The sequence below is a fragment of the Manis javanica genome, chromosome 12 (genome assembly GCF_040802235.1).
Source record: "Manis javanica isolate MJ-LG chromosome 12, MJ_LKY, whole genome shotgun sequence".
Classification (NCBI taxonomy): Eukaryota; Metazoa; Chordata; class Mammalia; order Pholidota; family Manidae; genus Manis; species Manis javanica.
The window spans coordinates 24603172-24623460 of NC_133167.1; the positions used below are offsets into that span (position 1 = coordinate 24603172).

At 39.5% G+C, this 20289-nt stretch overlaps 2 protein-coding genes across 14 annotated transcripts in view; one reads left to right on the forward strand and one right to left on the reverse strand.

Moving 5' to 3' along the window:
- KANSL1L (KAT8 regulatory NSL complex subunit 1 like) overlaps nucleotides 1-2392 on the forward strand; it is a 117470-nt gene extending 115078 nt beyond the window's left edge. For all 8 annotated transcript variants that reach the window (XM_073218167.1, XM_073218161.1, XM_073218160.1 and 5 more), the window contains one exon: nucleotides 765-2392. In XM_073218167.1, coding sequence (XP_073074268.1) covers nucleotides 765-980 — 216 coding nt within the window. In that variant the 3' untranslated portion in view covers nucleotides 981-2392. The remainder of the gene's footprint in view (nucleotides 1-764) is intronic.
- Nucleotides 2393-3441: 1049 nt separating this feature from the next.
- On the reverse strand, nucleotides 3442-20144 carry RPE (ribulose-5-phosphate-3-epimerase). 6 transcript variants are annotated; one of them, XM_017655788.3, is made up of 6 exons: nucleotides 19959-20143; nucleotides 11609-11688; nucleotides 6925-7064; nucleotides 6418-6552; nucleotides 5758-5844; nucleotides 3442-4204 (listed from the first exon to the last, which is right to left on the reverse strand). In XM_017655788.3, the coding sequence occupies exons 1-6, from the start codon at nucleotides 20078-20080 to the stop codon at nucleotides 4139-4141; spliced, it is 630 nt and encodes a 209-aa protein (XP_017511277.3). In that variant the 5' UTR covers nucleotides 20081-20143; the 3' UTR covers nucleotides 3442-4138. The 6 variants fall into 6 exon arrangements, with proteins under 6 accessions (XP_017511277.3, XP_017511276.3, XP_073074269.1 ...); XM_017655787.3 differs by having other exon boundaries at nucleotides 3442-4154; nucleotides 19959-20137; XM_073218168.1 differs by having other exon boundaries at nucleotides 3442-4154; nucleotides 19970-20102.
- Nucleotides 20145-20289: the final 145 nt, after the last annotated feature.

A 20289-nucleotide genomic window follows, 5' to 3' on the forward strand; every position in this document is an offset into this window, starting at 1 on the left:
ATTAAGGGTTTATCATTTTTTAACCAATTCAGTTTGACTATCCAGTATACAATGCTGGGTGTGAATAAGAGGATCTGTATCCCAACATTCTGTTGGTAACAGTAAACACCTTCTTTTTATGTAACATGTCAGTACCTAATTCCACCTACTCACTGATCTGTTAGGAAATAGGGATTCTATCAAGGTTTCATTACATGTCAAACTGATTAAAGAGAATAGCATCTGCCATGCTAGCTGCTACCTCTCTCCTTCCTCTTCAAGATTTTTACTGGTCTCCCCATGGGTCCATTTCTAACTTCAGGGGAGTGTTTTCTATTTTCTAACACTGCATGTATGATGTTCTTGCACTTTTCTCCATATCTAAAATGGAGAGAATGACCTATAGAAATAGGCCAAGTAGTAAAAAGCTCAGGAAACGAAGTCAGTAGGTGACTGTATAATAATGGTGGGATGAAAATGGAAATCTGTAAGATCATCAGCACACTTTAAAAGCAGATTTCCCCAAGTGCTCCTGGACTGAAAATGAAGACCAGTGCCCTAGGACAGCCCTTCCTCTTCATGGGAGTGGCAGAGTAATATTTCCAAAGGTCCCTAAACAATACTTAGTACTTTTCATTTGAATCACTAGACATTTAGGTCCAAATGAAAATTTGTATATTTATGTGCTAGAGAATAACTATCACAAAATTGACATTTAAAGATAACTTGATAGATGAATGTAATCAAATTAGTTGGGACTTAACTGAAAATGTTTTCTCTCTCAGTCTTTGTGGTGGGAACGACGGGCTTTTCCATTGAAGGATGAAGACACAGAAGCCTTACTATGTCAAGAAAAAAATGATCATATTGAAAGTTCAAGGCCAGCTTTCCATGGTGAAGTCTTCTGTACCAATGCACCGGGGAATGGCCACTATCCAAAAAAGCAGGCAGAAGGAATGGAAGAGTACAGAACCTTTGGTCTAGGACTTACCCATGTTTAAAAAAACAGGTGACAGGGAACAGGTTAAGAAAACTATATAACTGAATAGAAAACAGGAGAAATAGGTAAAGCCCTGTTCTCCATCTCCACCTCCTCCACTCACAATTCCAGAGTAATAAGCAAGAGCATATACTAGAATTAATATTTAGTGCTGTTTTTGAACCAGACAAGGTATGTCTTCTTTTCCTTTTTGAACCATAGGAGTTACTAGCTTTTCACCTATAGACAACTGCTAGTTATTTGTATTTATGATGCAAATCACAAGCACCCAAAAATTAACTTTTACAATTTGATGTCAAATCACATTACTGGTAATTTTTAGAAGACTTTTATCCCCCTTTTTCCTACCAAACACACAAACACACATATACACACACACTACCTGTGCACCAAAGGTCAGTTCTTTTTCCTATGTATTTCTATGGCAATTCATTTAAATTGCCTGAGAAATATATTAAAATAAACAAATGTGTGTATAGAGTATACATACATATGTACACAGATATTTTAAAAACCATTGGCAGTGACCACTCCACTTGAAAATTGCAGGTAGGAGCCACCCCATGGACTCTAAGCTGCACTATAAATAAAGAAGCACAGGTTTCCAAGGATAATGTACATCTAAGTCTTGCAAATGGAGAGGAAATTTTTTCTTCAACATGTTTAACCAATAGAAATTATATATGGAAATATCCTTACCAGATAACACAATACTCCTTTATCTTAAATCACTGATACCTGTTGGACTAAACACAGGTTATTTTCTATTCACTTCTAACAGAACAAAACAAGCAAAGTAGAGTTAAATACTGGTCAATTTTAAAACTATCACATCTTTTAAAGCTTACCTATTTTATGTATCTCATGAAGACACCAACTTAAAATGAGCAACAAACAGGAATAGTCCTGTCAGTATAAATCTAATTCATTTGATCATTCCTTACCGTAGCTTACACTATACAAAGAAGTATCTATTCTTACTTTTTCTAGAATGAGAATTAAAGTTTTTCAAAAGCTCATACTTTAATATTGGATACTGGAGTGTGCATTAAGGAAAATTCCTTTTGAGGCGATTACCTCATTTTTTCTATGTAAAAGTTGAGGTCAAATGATATGAAATCACTTTTTCTCATGTAGAAAAGGTTATTCAAGATGTAGTACCCTTAGAACTGACAATCCTGGCCATCTGGCCTAGTCTAGGGGCTTGGACACTAAGTTTCTGTCAGGGATTGGAAATTAGTCCCTTTAATATTCAATTTCAATACTGACAAATGTTTTATTGTAGTTTTACTGTACATTTTTTTAAAAAAGGCCAGATAAACCCAAATTGTCCAGGCAAGCCAACTCAAATCTTTCTGTCATGTCTGATATATAATCTTCTATGTAAGTTTTTTAATTAAAGTTATTTCTGTATACCTTGTGTTGTTGATTTGATTCACCACCATGCATGGCACAAACCTTTTTGCAAAATAAAAACAAACATTAAAAAATTTTTGTGTCATAAAAAAACCCAAGCAAGCTCTACTCTGTACAAGTGTTAACATTTTTTTCTTTAAACCTTAGTTCTCAAAACTCATAGTTAAATGACATTAGTCCTGTTATTTCTTGCCATTAAACACATAGCAAGAGTATTAGACGTATTTGTTGAAATGTAAATCTGATTAACACTGTACCTTGTCATCTCTTAGCCTACCTGGTCTTTCTTGGATTAGTAATTACATATCCTTGGGGTCAGAATCCATAGTTCCAGAATATCCTCAGCCATCTGGTTCTGCTACAAGGTACAATTAGACTGGAAATAAAATAATGTTAAGTAAAAGGGGCTTCCTTTGCCTAATCTGCTTTGGAAGAGCTCCATCTGTAAGAAGAGCACAGACCAGAAACCCTCTGCCCTACCAGATCCTTCCAACGGTTCCAGCCTGTTGCTTAGCTATTAGTATCTTCATTTTTTATATGGGGACAAAAATAGCTCCCCTACCACTCACTGAAGTGATTTATAGATTTAATGAGATTATACAAAATATAATCTACAAAACAAACTCATATAATAGTAGCTGTTTTGTAATGAATATCCTCAGTTCTACTACCCTACAATTATTGGAATAGTAATGGAAACTTGACATACATAAAGTATCTCTTGAGTCTTCAACGCAATCTTTCATGGCCATTATAATTACATTCAATGTATAAATCCAGTTAATAGCTTAGAGAGGTTGGTTAATCTGATCTGGTAAGTCAAGCAGTTGGAAAGAGGAAGAGTCACGATTCAGTTCAGTACTACTACTACCTACACAGAGGCTTTCCCCTCCTCTGCTCCCAGCTGGCACGTTCTTTCACAGCCTCAGAAATGGTGGGTGTGATTAAGAAGCAGGGGAATCACCTACCCCTCTAACAAAGCTAAGAAAGCACCTTGAATAAAATCCACACTTGCATTTTAAGAGACCACCTGAAAATCTCTGGGCTTCATATACAGTTTATATATATTTTTGTTGTCGATTATAAGGTACAAAGTAAGAAACAGATGTTTTAGAAGCAAGAATATGGTATCCCATCCAAGCCAGATTCAAACTCAGAATTTGTTCCATTCTAGTCATATTATCACACATATACACAACTCAAGTATGACATGTAACAGGAAAATCCTAAGAGTTTTCTCTTTCAGAAAACAGCCAAAGCACAACAGAAAATTCCTTTTAGAAATGCAGAAACATTTTTTTCATAGTAGCTAATATGCTTTTCTTAAGCATTAAGACGTATTTCTGTTTATAACCTCAGTACAGCCATATTTTTACTCTTTATAAAAATCAAGTCTTCCAGTAACAACGTATTTACCACACGAATCTTTATGTCCCTTAACTATAAGCATGTAGTTAGTTGTACACACCAATTTCTAACATCTTGGAACGTTCTGCACAATAGATTTTTAGTCACAGAATGAAAAACTGCTCAGAAAAGCAGCACTGCCTCAACTGTGGTATGATTTGGTAGTCAATATTCTTGTTTTCCAGTAAAAGGACATTTCTTGAGCATAAACACTGGACTCCTTGTGGTTTCATCGATCAAGAGAACGTTTCTGAGCAGCTTCTGAGCAAACATTTCTTAGCAGGTTGATCACAGATCTGGGGTCTTCGCTCCTCATGATGGCACTGCCAGACACAATCATATTAGCTCCTGCCTGGAAGAAGGAGACACTTCGGTCACGCCATGAAGAAGATGCAGAACAGCCTAAAAGAATTCGGGACAACAGTTTCTACCCTTGGAACTGTCAGCACTTTTAACTGTACAAAAACTACTTTTACAGGGATAGACTTAAGAAATCTAGTTCAGTGAAGAAAGACCTTAAGGTGCTTGACATGAAATTTTTAAATGTGCCTTACTTTTTCATAACCACCTATAAATAAGCTACACTGCATCTTTGCTATATTTACTTAAGGTTTTAAAACCTTTAATCTTCAATTCTATTAAGGTTTCTCAATATATACCAGTGCACCCACAGCTATTAAAAAACAAATTATCTTTTATTATTTGAATTTATGTATATGAATTAGTAGATAGCCTGAGAGGACAATTATTGCTAGAATGTGAAACTATCCATAAAATATGGCAACAAATAATTTCTCATATTGATGCCAGAAGGAATAGAATGTCTTATTTATGCTTCACTGCATTCCTGAATGTATCTGAAGTGGCTTAAACAAGACTGAAGATGTTTTTAAATGTGGAAGCAAAGAAATCAAGGAGAAAAACAAATAAGATGAGTCTGTATTTAGTTCTGAGCATCCAATAATTCCACTAGAGCAGGGAAACCAATCTATTAGGAGACTCACTGCCAGGAGAAAGCGGGATCTATTGGGAGAACTACTGAAACTAGGAAAATTTCTTCACCAAGACACTGTCGTTCTAAGATACAGCACACTGCATCTCTAATAACATTCCTCATAAAAACAGGAAAAAAAGTATTTTTATAGGGTTACAAGTTAACATGTCTCCAAATGTAAGCAGGAATAAAATAATGGCAAACCATGGTTCAGGAAGAAGAATTCCAAAAGGGAGTCAAAAGACATGCTCACTACTCATTTTCTCAGCTTTTCTTCCATAAATATCTCATAGCCTACACTGTTGTTAAGTATCAAGCAGAAAAGTGTGCTATTTACACAAAACAGTGGAAGTGCAGATTAGACCATGTTGCTTAATAAAAGCTGGCTACAGAAACTTTAGTCACCGGCAGTGGGAAGGGCTGGCATCCTCTAAAACTCAGGATCTGAACTCAGCTTGGCCAGCCACGTGGCACCCACTTCGACATAGAGGGCCAGAGGCACTCAGAGAAAAGATCTAGATTTTTATCATGTATGTCTCTAGTCAGTTCCTCAAGGGACAGATTGTAACAAATACATCTAAGTTCTACAGACTAACAATTTTTTCCCTCTACAAGCAGGTATGTTTTCTTTATCTATTTTGGAAAAAAAAAGGGTCACTCCAAAGCCCTGGAACTTAATGATCCTCCAAAGGCTGTGAGTCAGCACACTCTTTTTCAAAACAGAACTTTCCTCAGCATTACTGAGATAACTGGGACCTACTAGCTAATAAGTACATGACTTCAGAATCTTCACTTTTTGCTCTTTACTTTCCTACTTCTACATTTGAACAAAAAATAATTTTCCAAGAAAGAAAGGCAATTAAGGAAATGTAGGCAAAATCTCTTTGGACCACAAAACAATGTCCTGGACATTACATCTGATAGGAAATTGGTCTAGGCTACAGCTGACGAGCAGTCTCACCTCTGCACATTTATGGATAGTGTCAGGGCCTACTCCACCATCGACCTCTATGTCCAAAGACGGGAACTGGGTCCTCAACCAGTGAACCTAGATATACATATATGAGGAAATAAGTGACTCCTGAAGTGGCTGTGGGGGGTGAGGGGGGTGGGGTGGGGGAGGGGGGGAACAACCAAATAAACAGAAAAACCAATAGCCAGTATCAGCCACTAAAATAGGACTCCAGATGTCTCACCAATACAAATTATATAATAATTGGCATAACATTTATACCAATACAAATTATGACTGGGGAAAACTTCCTTTTTAAAATACTGAAACAAGTTTTAAAAAAGCAAGCTTTTCCTCTGTTTGGCAAATAGCTTTACAGAATTCATACTTTATGGAAACCTTTATTTTCAATGAAGATGTCCAAGAATCTAAAGGTTACAGAGATAATGGTTTTGAAAGAAAATTTCAAGATCAAGATGTTACATCTGTTCTGATGTCCAAATCTAAGTCCCTTACAGCATTTATCATACTGTCTTAAATTGATTTGAGGCATTCCCATTGACCTGCCTTCAGAACAGGACATGTCTAAATATACAAATGGTTCAATACATGCTTACTGAATGAACCCATACAACGAAAGCTCACCCCAAAATCAAACATTTCTTTTACCTTTGGCATCATATCTTCCATGAATTTCTGCCCTCCAAACCCAGGTTCCACTGTCATAACCAAGGCCATATCTATCTGATTGGCCCATGGTGCCAAATACTCAACTGTAGTTCCCGGTTTGATGGCAAGGCCAACCTGTAACAAACAAATTTGCTGTATCACATTTAACAATTACATCCATACTACATTATTTATTGCGGTGTATCAGGCTCAGTAGAAACATCTATTCTTAAAGAACAGATACATATGTAAATGGAATGCATAAACTGTTCAGACTATAATTTTAAAAAAAAGGGCTATCAAATACAATGTTTCTAAAAGGCAGTAATTTCCAGAAAATGTTATGGAATATATATAAACCTTGTCTGACAAAAAGTTATACTTAAATTCTGGCTTTCAGCTGAAGAGCAGCTGCCTAAGTCCAGTCTTCTCTTCCTATCTTCCACCAACTCTCCTAAACTCTGAGAGTGAATAGTGTAAAACATACTGTCACTGCTGACCTCTCACCTTCATCCCATTCTCTCGAATGTCCTTAATCAAAGCCCCTGGGTTCTCAGTAGCCTCGAGATGGAAGGTGTATTGATTGGCTCCTGCTACGGCCATTGGCTTTACCCACTGCTCTGGCCTGGACACCATCATGTGCATGTCTAGAAAGAAAAGACACGTCTCCTAAATGTTACTGAAAAGAAAAACCTGGCTCATATTATTGAAGCAAGCCTGTATTTTTTTGCTACTTTGGATATATACTCTTCTGACATCAAAATAATTATTAAATAGTTATTCTGTATAGTCAGGCTCCTTCAAACCTCAAGAAAAGGATTTGGTTAAACTCATTTACAAACAAAACATTTTTCCACAAAAAGCATACAGTGCTGTATGTGAAAAATGAGTAGAAATTAGGAAATCGAGGTTCCAGGCTTAGGAAATGCCACTCGATAAAAGTTTAAAAAAGTCCTATCACCTGTGTGGACTTGCTTCATAATTTATAAAATAAGAAACCTAAATAAGTGATTCTCTCCATCAATACTTTGTTGAACAATTTAACTGCATCATTAACTATTCTAGCCCCTAGAGATACAGCAAAAATCAGAGACAGAAATCTCTGCTGTCATGGGGATGACAGTCTTTGTGGGGGAAACAAACCATAAAGAAAATGAGTACACTAGTGTGGCTGGCACTGAGGTGGGCAGTAGGGAGTGTAGATGGGATCAGAGGGGCACAGGGTGAGGAGAGACAGTTCAGAGCTCCGCAGGGCATTGGGTTTAATCCAAATGAGATGGGGACAACACTGCAGGACTTGGAGTGTAGAAGTGGTCAAATTCAGAAGGCCATGGGCAGAAACCCAGGTGAGAACTGACGATGGCAGCAACTGAAGCTGGAGAGAAATGGGGGGATTCTGAGTACGTTCTGAAGGCAGAGCCTGGGGAGCAGATGTGCAGGGTGAGTGGAAAGTCAGGATGGTGCAAGGCTTCATGTCTGAGTAACGAGAACAGAACTGCTGTTAATTGAGAGGCAGGGACCTGCAGGAGGAGGAACGCATTCAGGAGAAGGACATGTTAACTGGATGGAGCCTGATACCCACCCTAATTCTAAAGCCTGAAATCACATAAATGTATTTGGGGGAATGCGCATGGCCTTCTTAAAGACCCTGACTTAAAATATTAACAATATTTAATGGGAAGGAGACGGCAGTTTAAAAGAGGCTAAATCAAGAAATAACACTGAAGAAGGTAACAGTAAATATTCCTGAGCTGAAAAGAAGGTAATGACAAAAGTTTCGAGGTTTTTATTTTTGCTAGAGGAAGCACATTTCTGATGCAGCTGAGCTACAGACTAAAGAAGTCTAGTATTCCTGAACTCAACTAACATTATAAAATGCAGTAAAACTTTGAAAAATGGCAGGAGAGTATATTGCTTGACAAATGAAGCCAAGACTAAGGTTTATACTTCCAAACTAACAAAAATAGAACCTATCTTAATAGGTAAAACATCATTTTTAAGACAGACTCCATTTGGTGTTTCTTATTTCTTTGTATTATAAACAAGGAAAATTCAATCTGGCTTAAAATATCTAGTTTACTCATTCCTTAAATTACCAGACTGCTATGTCATTCAATCTCTAGCACACAGCAACCACAAGCAACCTGCACTGGAGAATCTCCTTTGTCCGAGGTCAGTGGCTCATGAATCTGCCTGCAGTTAACATACCAACACGATAAGCAGTTCATACACGTTACATCATTAGGCTCCCTTTACACTTAAAATTGTTGAATAGCCCCAAAAATCATTTTTGATGCAGGTTACATTTATCAATGTTTAATGCATCAGAAATTAAAACTAAGGAAATTTTAAATGTCTACTTATTGATTCATTAAAAAAATAAATCTGTTACATGTTAATAATGTAGGAGTGGCATTATTTTACATTTTGCAAATCACCAATGCCTGGTTTAACAGAAGATCTCTGTATTCTCACATCTGCTCTACATTCAATTCATTGCAATGTTTTATGTGAAAAGGAGAGGTGCACAGAAAATACAGGAAACCTTTCCAGACAAGTGGACATTATTCTATTTCTACACCAAAACTAGATATATGGCACTTTTATAAAAGTTAGCTGTAATGTGTAATTATATAGGTTAGTTGCAATGTTTATCTGTAACCCTACGAGTAAGCTTTTTGAACTTTGTTACACAAAAACCCATTGATCTACCTTCACACACTCTGAATGCATCTTTTAAGTACTGGTTCACTGAATTACTCAGATCTTCTAAACAGTGACACATTTCTTTATGTACAATAAAAAATTACATTTATTAATATCACTACAGACCTTATCAGAAAAGCTGTAATTACTAGGAAGATGTCATGTCACAGCCACAGTTTTCCAAAATCCTAATTTTCACTTTGCAAGCTCTAACTTTATCAGTGGCAATAAAAACTACTGATATTTTAGTTAAAGTAAGTATTTTCCTTTAAGCAACAGGCTAATTACTTTTAAAGAAAATGTCAGTAAATCCCCAAGTCTGACAGCCACAGTTCATCTGCCAGTTTTTCATTCAAATGAAAATGGTGTTCTTGTAGACACAGCCAGTCCAGTCTACAACTCAAACAACGGCCCAAGTGGTTTTCATGGAGAAAACCATCATCCTCCAGTACATGGCCAAAGCGCTTTGCATGTATTTCTCCACTTTGTCACACAAAACATTAAAAAGACATGCACTCAAGATCAGAATTACTGTAATTAATAACTTGCACAGCTTCATTAAGCTTACTATGAAAGCATGGTGATGAAGAATATAATGACTACTTGTATTTCTCAGCACTGCTGCCTGACTCAGGCTAAGGCACGGGCAGACTAACTCACCACTGCTTTTGCACCATCAATACAAATAATGGCAAATATTGTTTTATGAAAATAGTTTGATCGCATGGACCACATGAAAGGATTCATGTGGGTCCTCACACCATACCTGAAGACCACTGATTGAGGTAACAGAAAGATCAGACTTTTCTCTATCACTTACTTCTTACATTATCACTTGTGGGTCATTTCTACTCAATACTGAGAATAACAGTTAAGAACTTCAGCTGTTACACATATACCTTGTGATTTAGTTCCTAGAATATATTCCAGTATTAATTATCCAACAACCAAGATCCAAGAACTAAACAAAAAAAAGTTATTAATATAAAAAACAAAAGGTAAAAAATTCCAAACATCAAAGCAAATGGAGTCCATTCATTTAGACCCACTTCTAAATAGACTAATTAGCAAGTTTATCAGCAAACAACAAACTACAAACAGGAAGAAAAAGACTGTGCATGGCAAGAGGAGAAGCAATGACAGCAGGACAAATGAAGAGCAAGGGGGTGTGACAACAGGAATCCAAATAAAAGGGAGGAAAAGGGGGGAAAAATCCACACAAAGCCAAAATTAGATTCTGTAGCCACCATACAGTGGCGACAAACAATGCTATTTATTTCATCCACCTCTGAGTCTTAGGAACAAATTCATCTTGCAGAATTCATTTTCCAACATGTTAAAATTTTTTTTTAGATAATCAGAGGATTATATTCCATATTTGGACATTTCAAAATGGTGAACCTGTCGGTGAACACTGCTTCCCTCACGCCGCATCAGGCAGTGCTATGCATTTTGCCTGGTGTACTCAGTGGATAGAGCCCATGGAGAGGCTCTGTCCAACGAGGCTTTCTATGATGATGGCAATGGGGCATGGACGATACAGCAGTCCACAACCACATGTGGCTACTGAACACTCACAACACGCTTAATGCCACCGAGAAACTTAATTTTTAATTTTATTTAATCTTAACTAATTTAAATGTAAAAAGTCACATGTGGCTAGTGCCTACCATGTTAAACAGCACAGCTAGAGTCCTTTATAAAACTGGTCAACAGTATGCCAATAAAAGAAATTTAAGTTTACTGCAATTCCAGAGTTACATAAAAACATATTTATAAAAACTCATTAAATTTCTTCTGTTTGAGAGATTTGGTAGGTGAGGCATCGCTAACGTGGTTTAGAAGGGCCCCACCACCACCACATGTGGGCTGAGAAGTAACTTTTAGGTCACCATGTGGTCTTAAACATCTTAATTCACAATTTCCTATGACACTGTAATGGAGCATATATAGAACCCACTTGTAAAAAGCTCCAATACTCATGAAATAACTGGCTTTCCTTCTAGATCATAAATCAATTAATTCATAAGCTTGTTTAGTAACTTATATTAAACCCTGATCTTGTGTCTGTTTGTCTCTAGAAACCACAGTAAACAAAGTGGATGAAATCCTGCTCTCTAGGAGTTTACAGTCTGATAGAAGTAACCTCAGACTAAAGGAAGTTTGAAGAAAGAAAATTCAGAAGGTGAAATGATAACCAGATAAAAGTTAATTTAGGAGAGGAGAAAAGGCCTCTGAGGAAATGACAAATGACTCAGGGCCAAAAGATGAGGCAGTTACCCACGTGAAAAGCTTTCTAGGCAAGGTGATCAGCCCAAGTGGCCGAGAGGCAGGGAAGGGTGGGGCTTCTTTTCAGGCAGCCCAGGATGCCCAGCACAGAGAGGGACAAAGGGGTCAAGATGAAATCGGAGGTTGAAAACTCAACCACCTACTTTTCCTTTACTTGAGCAGTATGTTCAGCTTCGGCTGGCACGGCACCACTTACCAAAGAAGGGGTCCTGGCCTAGCTGCTTTCGAAGGCTCTCTACCACAGGGTGACCAAAGGTGATGTTGGGGACAAAATGCCTACAAGACAAACAAAATCTTACTCTGAAAATGTTTTCAACTCAGTTTCTCTTATTTTCCTCAATATGTATTTGACTGGGGGTAGGGGGATTGTCTGCAACTGCTGTATTTTTCAACTTAGTATCTAACATCATCAGTTTTTAGCCAATACAGTTATTAGCCAAAGATATCTGGATAATTTCAGTTTTCAGAGCAGTATCTCGTTATTTCTGTAAATCATAATAATGTCACATGATTCATCTCTATAATCCATAATTCCTGACAAGAAATGGAAAGATGACAAAATCAAAACCCCAGAAGTTATATGACTTGCCCAAGTCATATACTAGTTAGAAGTTCTGGATTCTGACATGGGTCTCTCAAATCCTGCCTGTGGCTACTTCTACTTCACAGGACACTAAATGGCAGTTTATTTAAACTTTCTTCAAGATTGTCAATAAAAAAAACTTGCTGTGTATATTAATAACCACCATTCACTCAAAGTTTACAACATGCCAGGAATATCATCTTCACAACAGCCTTAAAAAGTGTATTATCATCCCCATTTGAAGAGCAAAGGATAAATAACTTCCTTTAGTCACCTAGTTAATAATTTGTGGGGACAGCAGGGTGCAAATTAACTCCTCCTGAGAGCTGACCCAAAGTGCTTCATCATTATCCTACTCCAGTTAGTCTTTTCATTTCATCACTAACTCATTTCAATATGTAACAAAACCTCCTAAATTCAGTCACTTGCTGGGTGCTTCAGAGCACTGTATTTATAAACATGTGAGAGTTCCTTCTTATCCCAGAAGAGCTAACAATTTCGTTGCCAATCTCAGTCTAATTCTGACTCAACAGAAAGTCATGAGCCTACTGCTATTTCCCAACGCCCTCCACATCCAGATGATCCAGGGGACTGGTTCTCACCAATGGAGTGAGTTTAAGGGATGTGTGTCACTGCAGAGCCCATGAGGTTAAGTATATTCCTTTTCTGCTCTCACTTTACCCTTCTACCGATAAAGAAGTTCTTAAGTCCTACTGGAGAATGGCAGAGCCACAGGAAGATTACGTCCCTGGATTTCTGCATGGATGGACATAAATATTGAACTGCTATGTGAATTAGAAATAAACTTTATAATGTTAAGCCACTGAAATCTGGGCTTTATTGTTAAAGTAGTAGGTATTACCCTATCCAAGTGCTCCAAAGAAAGCTTAACAGTAACAAGTTGGCAACATGGGATAAAACAAAGTCAGGGTCAACAGCACAGCTTTAAAAGCAGGGAAGACCATGAGATTTGCGGAATTTGTAAAGATGGAAAAGAAATGAGGCTAAGGAAGAAAATGAAGCATAGGCAGAAACAAGCAAGTTTATCTCCAAAGAAGAGGGAAGACGGAGTTGACCAGTTTGGCTAATATGAAAAATGCAGGAGGCAGAACGTGTCACATGAAGGTTATCAAATCCTGGGGTTAGCATCTGGACTTGATCCTGTTGTAAACATGAAGCTAAAGCAAGAAACATAATATAAGATGCAAATAATAAAGTTAAAGGTCCACTAGGCACAAATTGGAAGAAGGGAGGTAAGAGCTATTGGCAAATGGTAAGGAACATACAAACGGAAACAGGGACAGGTAAAAAATGACCAGATATGAACTGATTCAATGTGGGGAGTTGGAGAAGGAGACTAATTGGTGGTTAATCAATCTTTAGCTTAGAATGAGCATTAATAAAAAATTAAAATTTATATGGGCCAGGCACCACTCAAAACACTTTCACTGTATTAACTCATTAAAACCTCACAACTCCTCTGTGAGGCAGGTACTCCTATCACCTGTATTTTATAGATGAGGATGCGGCCCAAGGTCACATACCCACTCAGCCCCCGTACACAGGTGTTAGATGCAGGCAATCTGGTTCCAAAGTCCAGGATCTTAACTACTAGCTCACCTGCCCTTCCAATGACAATTAACAACAGAAAAACACAGCCCCGGGGAGGAGGAGAGACTTGTTAGGTCAGGTTTCAGGTCAAGGTGGACAAGTATAGATACTTTCACTCACAAACGTTTTGGTCCTTGGAAGTTAGGTTTCTAACATGTAGCACATCAGTCTACCATTCGCTGAAGAGCAGTGACTGCCAGGGTTATGGATAAGCAGCTTATAAGGTTTATTTAGAACTTGGAAGCGAGGATCAGATATTCAGATAAGTGACGATCACCTACTAAGGCCTATTAATTATACAACTGCAATTGAGATATCTGGATTTCATCCACAGTTCTTTTAATTTGCTACCTAGCCTTGGAAGAACTTTCGTTGTCTTGCCCTGAGGTTTCATTTATCATGAAAATAAACATAATAACCACATCTTGAGAAAATAAGAGAATAAAACAAATACATTTTACTTCAAACAGAAGTATCATATAAACTCCTGACCCTCAAAACATACAGGTACCCCTCCTTTTATTTCACTTCACTTTATTGCACTTCCTAGATACTTCACAGTTTATAAACTAAAGGTTTGTGGCATCATTTTTCAAACCACTGCCACCAGTTTTTTTAGATAATTTTACAGTTCATGACTCTGTATCACATTTTGGAAATTCTCAAGTACTTCAGATGTTCCCATTATTATTATGTTTCTCACGGTGATCTGTGACCACTGAATGTGATGTTACTATTATAAACATTTAAAGGTGCCGTAGACCCTGAAAACAGAAGACAATGACTTAATCAGTAAATATGTGTTCTGACTGCTCCACCAACCAGCATCCCCAACCTCCCTCCTCCTCAGGCCTCCCTCGTCCCAGAGATACAATATTGCAATTCAGCCAAATAACAACTCTAAAATGGCTTCTAAGTGTTCAAGAAAGGAAGAGTCCCAGATGGCTCATTTTAAATCAAAAGCTAGAAATAATTAAGCTCAGTGAAGAAGGAATATTGAAAGCTGAGACAGGCCAAAGCTTCGCCTCTGGCACCAAACAGTTAGCCAAGCTGTGAATGCAAAGGAGAAGTTCTTGATGGAATTAAAAGGGCCACTCCAGTAAACACACATGTGAGAAAACAAAACAGCCTCATTGCTGCTATGGAGGAGGTTCTAGTGCTTTGGACAGAAGATCAAACCAGACACAACATTCCCTTAAGCCAAAACCTAAGCCAGAGCAAGGCCCTAACTCTCTTCAATTCCATGAAGGCTCAGAGAGGTGAGGAAGCTGCAGAAAAGTTGGAAGCTGGCAGAGGTTGGTTCATGAGGTTTAAGGAAAGAGGCCACCTCCATGAATAAGAGTACAAAGTGAAGCAGCAAGTGCGGATGGAGAAGCTGCAGCAAGTTACCCAGAAGACCCAGCTAAGATCATTAATGAAGGCGGCTGCACTAAACAACAGAATTTCAGTGTAGACAAAGCAGCCTTTGAAAGATGCTATCTAGGATTTTCATATCTAGGAAGGGTGAAACAATGCTCGGCTTCAAGGCTTTAAAGTGCGGACTCGGCTAATGCAGCCAGTGACATTAAGTGAAACCAGTGTTCATTTACCATTCTGAAAATCCTTGGGCCCTTAAGAATCATGCTAAATCTACTCGGCCTGTGCTCTCTAAGGGAACAGCAAAGCCTGGATGACAGTACATCTGTTTACAGCATGATTCACTGAATATTTTAAGCCCACTGTCGAGACCTACTGCTCAGAAAAAAAGGATTCCTTTCCAAATGCTCTGCTTATGGAGAACACACCTGGTCCCTCAGGAGCTCTGACGGAGAGGCGCAACAAGACTAATGCTGTTTTCATGCCTGCAAACACAACATTCATTCTGCAGCCCGTGGACCGAGGAGTAATTCTGATTTCAGGTCCTATTATGTAAGAAACACATTTTGTAAGGCTACTGCTGCCGTAGGCAGTGAGTCCTCTGATGGATCTGGGCAAAGAAAAACCTTCTGGAAAGGAATCGTCATTCTAGATGTCATTGAGAGCACTTGTGCTTCAGGGAAGAGGTCAAAATACCATCATTCACAGGAGTTTGGAAGGAGCTGATTCCAACCCTTGTGGATGACTTTGAGGGATTCAAGACTTCAGTGGAGGAAGTAACTGCAGATGTGGTGGGAAGAGCAAGAGAACTAGAATTAGAAGTGGAGCCTGTAGATGTGACTGAATTACTGTAATCTCATGGTGAAATGCGTGAGGGGTTAATGCATGAGGGGTTGCCTCTTATGGATGAGCAAAGAAAGTGGTTTCCTGAGATGGAATCTACTCTGGGTGAAGATGATGTGAAGACTGTAGAAAGGACAACTTAGGATTTAGAGCACTACGTAAACTTAACTAATGAAGCAGCAGCAGGGTTTGAGAAGACTGACTCCAATTTTGAAATCAGTTCTACTGTGAGCAAAATGCTATCAAACAGCATTGCACGGTACCAAGAAATTGTTCATGAAAGAAGAGTCAATTGACATGGCAAATGTCATTGCTGTCTTATTTTAGGAAAGTGCCACAGCCACCCCAACCTTCAGCAGCCACCACCCAGAGCAGCCAGCAGCTGTCAACATCCAGGCAAGACCCTCCATCAGCAAAAGGTTATTATGAATGACTTGCTGAAAGCTCAGGTGGTAGTTAGCATTTTTTAGCAATGAAGTATCTTTTAATTAAGGTATGTACATTTTTTTTTGGACAGTATGCTACTGCACACTTAAGACTACAGTATAGTGTAAACATAACTTTTATATTCTCCGGGAAACCAAAAATTAATTTGACTCCTTTCCCGCAGTGGTCTTTATCCACACCTGCAGTATTTCTGAGGCACGTCTGTACAACTCACTGTCCTACTGAAGAGCAATTCCATGCACTAGGTAGACCAAGTATCCTGCACGAACAAAACACATCAATATCCTCAGAAGAAACCAAAGACTCTGGTGAAGCAACAGCAAAGAGATGCAACACACTCAAGCGTGGGGTCAGGGTGTCCCACGTCTGCCTGACAGCAGTGCCCAGGGGAGCTCTTGCCACAAAACCGTTTCTCCAAGCCTGCTGATGCCAACAGGGACCCGGGAATCTGAATTCTTAACAAGTGTCCACAGAGTTCTCATCAGTTCAGCTTGGAAAACACTAATTCATTCACTCTAATGAAGAGAAATTTCATCAAGGAAGACTGCTCCATTATTATAATGCTTTTTTCTCTTTGAGGGTACTTTTCTGGACTAAAGTCTGGACTAAAATGCAATAAAACAACAAGGTTCCCTTTTTTCCAGAGGACTGAGATTAAACTATAATTGTTAAGAACACAGAGATATAATTATTTCATCATGTTCCATCATGAACCCTGAGCTTTGTTAAGTGTTAAACAATCTAATTTGGACATATCCAAACCTTTATTAATTTTCCCAACAAAGCAAAGATGCAAAAGGAGAATTAAGGCTGACACAAAAATGTAGCTACGTGGTAACCAGAGAACAATTCCTGTGAATCAAGAACCACAAACTCATATGCCTACAGGGGGTGGCAGTTAACAGGGAGGAGCAAAACAGGGCGGGTCAGGAGAAACCGGGCTGTTACTCAGCTGCATCCAATTGTGGCCTTGGGAGACTGGGGGCCCAGATATGACAAATCTCTAGACGTTTTCAAAAGCTAGAAACCTAATACTACTGTCAAGTTTCCCAATTTTAAATCCAAATTTTAATTTAGAAATTGCTTATTTGCTCTGTTCCCCAGTCAGGACCAACACATCAGGTAAGTGTCCTGTCACGATACATGTAGATGCTTTCCAATTTTCTCTTCCAGAGATTCCACTTATCCTTTATTTCAAACAGCCAACAACACTGGTGCCCCAGACCCATAATACTGACAAACTTCACTCATGACTTTCAAGATGAACACATTCCGTGTTAACAGGGAGGGACACTGAGGGAGTCGGAGACGGACACAGTGGGAGACGGAGGAAGAAAACCAAGCAAGCAGATCCAAACTGAGAGTAACGTTGGAAGCAATTTTTGAAAGGAGCCAGGAAAAGGAAAGGGCAGACTCAGCACCTGGAGGGAAGCTAAGGCGCAGCTAGCGCCCTTGGGAAAGGGAGACCACCACCCCGCTCTCACAGCCCCGGCCTGGGACACGCTGCAGCTCAGCCGGGCTCGCCTCTCCAGGTGAGACAGCCACAAAGGGAGGGGCTGAACCTCTCTAAACTGTTTTCCTCCTTTGTAAAAGAGGAATACAAAGAGCTCTTCGCTCAGAAACTTCAAAAAGTTTAAAAGAGAAAGCGTTTTAAAATGGTACATAGACAATTTAGTTTTTTCAAATGAAGATGTTTCTTGGCAAAGGGAGAAAGGCGTCAATAAAAAAATTAATATTTTTACTTTAATAAGCTCAGGGTCTGCCACAAGGCTGGGAGGGTGCAAAAGTGATTTCTTACAGATCCCTCCACTATGATACAGCCATTCACTCATTCAACCAATTACAACTAAGCCTGTCATGATGATTCACCAGCAGAGAAAACAGAGGTGAGCTAAAGGGACAGACCCTGCTTTCAGGGAGACTACAGTGTAGCAGGAAAAATATTAAAATACAAAAATAAGTGTCTCAACTATTAGCTGCTCTTTGAGGACAGAGAATGTCTAATCACTGTAAGCCCAGTAACCACAGAAGGCACTTAATTTCTGAGACAACACAAGCTGTTGCGTGCTTCCAATCCTGGCTCCCCAGCAACTTCTCCTAGCCACGAGACCACAGGCAGGTGACTTACCACTTTGTGTTCGATTCTTCACTATCACTGCCGGTGCTAGTAGAAGCACCAACCTCATAAGGCTGATGAGTTAATTCACAAAAAGCATCAGAAAAGTTAAGTGCTCATACATATTGCTATAATTAATATTCCCGACTGGTTAACTAAAACAAATTATTTTCTCCATTCATTCAATTACTCAAATACGGCACAAGACTTCCTTGAAACCAAACTGCTTCCTGCATCAAACAGACTACATCATATACATGTAGCCTGCTCTAGCCTGAGACACCTAGGTACCTCAAACACAAACACAGAGCTACCCTTCTCTGAGGCACACACTCCACTCGGTAATACTACCTGTGAAAGTTCAGGGCTTTCAAGCAAATGTGTCATTTAAAGTATTTAAGTAGAATTAGATGTGACAGCAAGCTTTTGTGAGAATATATACTAATCTTCTTACACACTTAGCCTTAACTTCTTAGGACCCTAAGTCAAGATTTTGCCAGTATCAGTTGGGTATACTGGTAAATGAGTGGAATGCAAAAGAGACAGAATTCATCAGACAGAACAAAGACAAAACTCCTATAACAGGAGTTACTAATCATCTTTTGTAAATAACACAAATTTGCAAGCCAGCACGAGAGAACATGGAAACTTTACCTATATAATATAATATAAAATTTTCTATCCAGACCCCAAGTAATGGCTGTTATGATTTTATAGCCAGTTATTAGCCAGGCTCAGAGAACTCTTGGCAAGACCCAGAAGATCCAAACTGCAACTCTGTCACAATGTTGTGTAATCTTGAGAGAGTATTAACTGTTTATTCTACACTTGTTTCCTCATTTTATAGCCAACTTAAGAAACTAATATAATCTGACTGCAAACGATATTATGTGCTATAACTGCAGTGCTTAAAAATTACTTACAAAAAACAACTCCCTGAAGAGCATGGTGCCTGAAGAGGAAATACATTAAGAAAATCAAAATTCGAACAATGATACAACAGCTAATGATTATAGAGAATCTATACATGCCAAGCACTGTATACGTCACGTGTACTAGTTCATTTTATCTTTCAAAGATGCCTAGGCGGTAATTATTACTATTTTTCACATAATGAAACTGAAGCTCAATGAGATTAAGTGGCTTGTCCCAGGGACAAATGGCAAAACTCGGGCACTCTCACTCGGGAGGCCAAGCTCTTCATTGTTACACAAGTCTGTCTCCCCAGCTTGGCCACTAACTAGCTATATGAGCTTGGGCAAGTCATGCCTATCCCCTTGGGCCTCAGTTTCTCTAACTGAAAAAGACGAGTCCTTGAGGTTGAAGGTTGCTTCCGGGTCCTAAGTGCTAAAAGACCACACGTTTCGTGGGGGCAAGGGAGGAGGTTGAGGTTGGGACGCGGTCACAAGCCAGGATGCCGCCTCCGGTCCACTCCAGGCAGGCCCCCGCAGCTCCCACCCCAGTCCCCTTCTCAGTACCGCGCTCAGAGTGAGGCGCTCCGCGGTACAGGGACGCCGTGCACCCAACAGGCAATAAGGTGCACCGAACCCGTCCTGCGCGGCAGCCCTGACCCGAGCCCCTCAGAGTTACCCGTCCATTACATCCAGGTGCAGATAATCGGCCCCAGAGTCCAGCATCCGGAGGCACTCAGCTCCCAAATTGGCCAGGTCGCTGTTGAGGATGGACGGGCCAATCTTGCAGCCGGACGCCATAGTGCTGGCTCCCAAGAGCAAGTTACCCCACGAGTGCCTCGCAAAGACGGAGCACTCGACTGGATTGGCGGCGCAGGTTTGGCCCCGCCCCTTCCCCCCTCACAGGTTCCCGATTCCGCCGGAATCAGTCGCCCTAGAGGGAGGAAGTCCCGCCTCCCCCTCCGGGGCGGAGCAGCCCCCGGACGGCTTAGGGGCGGGGCCTCGCGTAG

Bases quoted from the DNA above. Each gene is read 5' to 3' on its own strand.
- RPE (XM_017655787.3), bottom strand. From the start codon at position 20,080: ATGGCGTCCGGCTGCAAGATTGGCCCGTCCATCCTCAACAGCGACCTG. The intron at 6,553-6,924 runs GTGAGAGGTCAG...TGTTTGTTACAG, and splicing joins TTCGAGAGAATGGGATGAAG to GTTGGCCTTGCCATCAAACC. The intron at 5,845-6,417 runs GTAAAAGAAATG...ATGTATATCTAG, and splicing joins TGGAAGATATGATGCCAAAG to GTTCACTGGTTGAGGACCCA.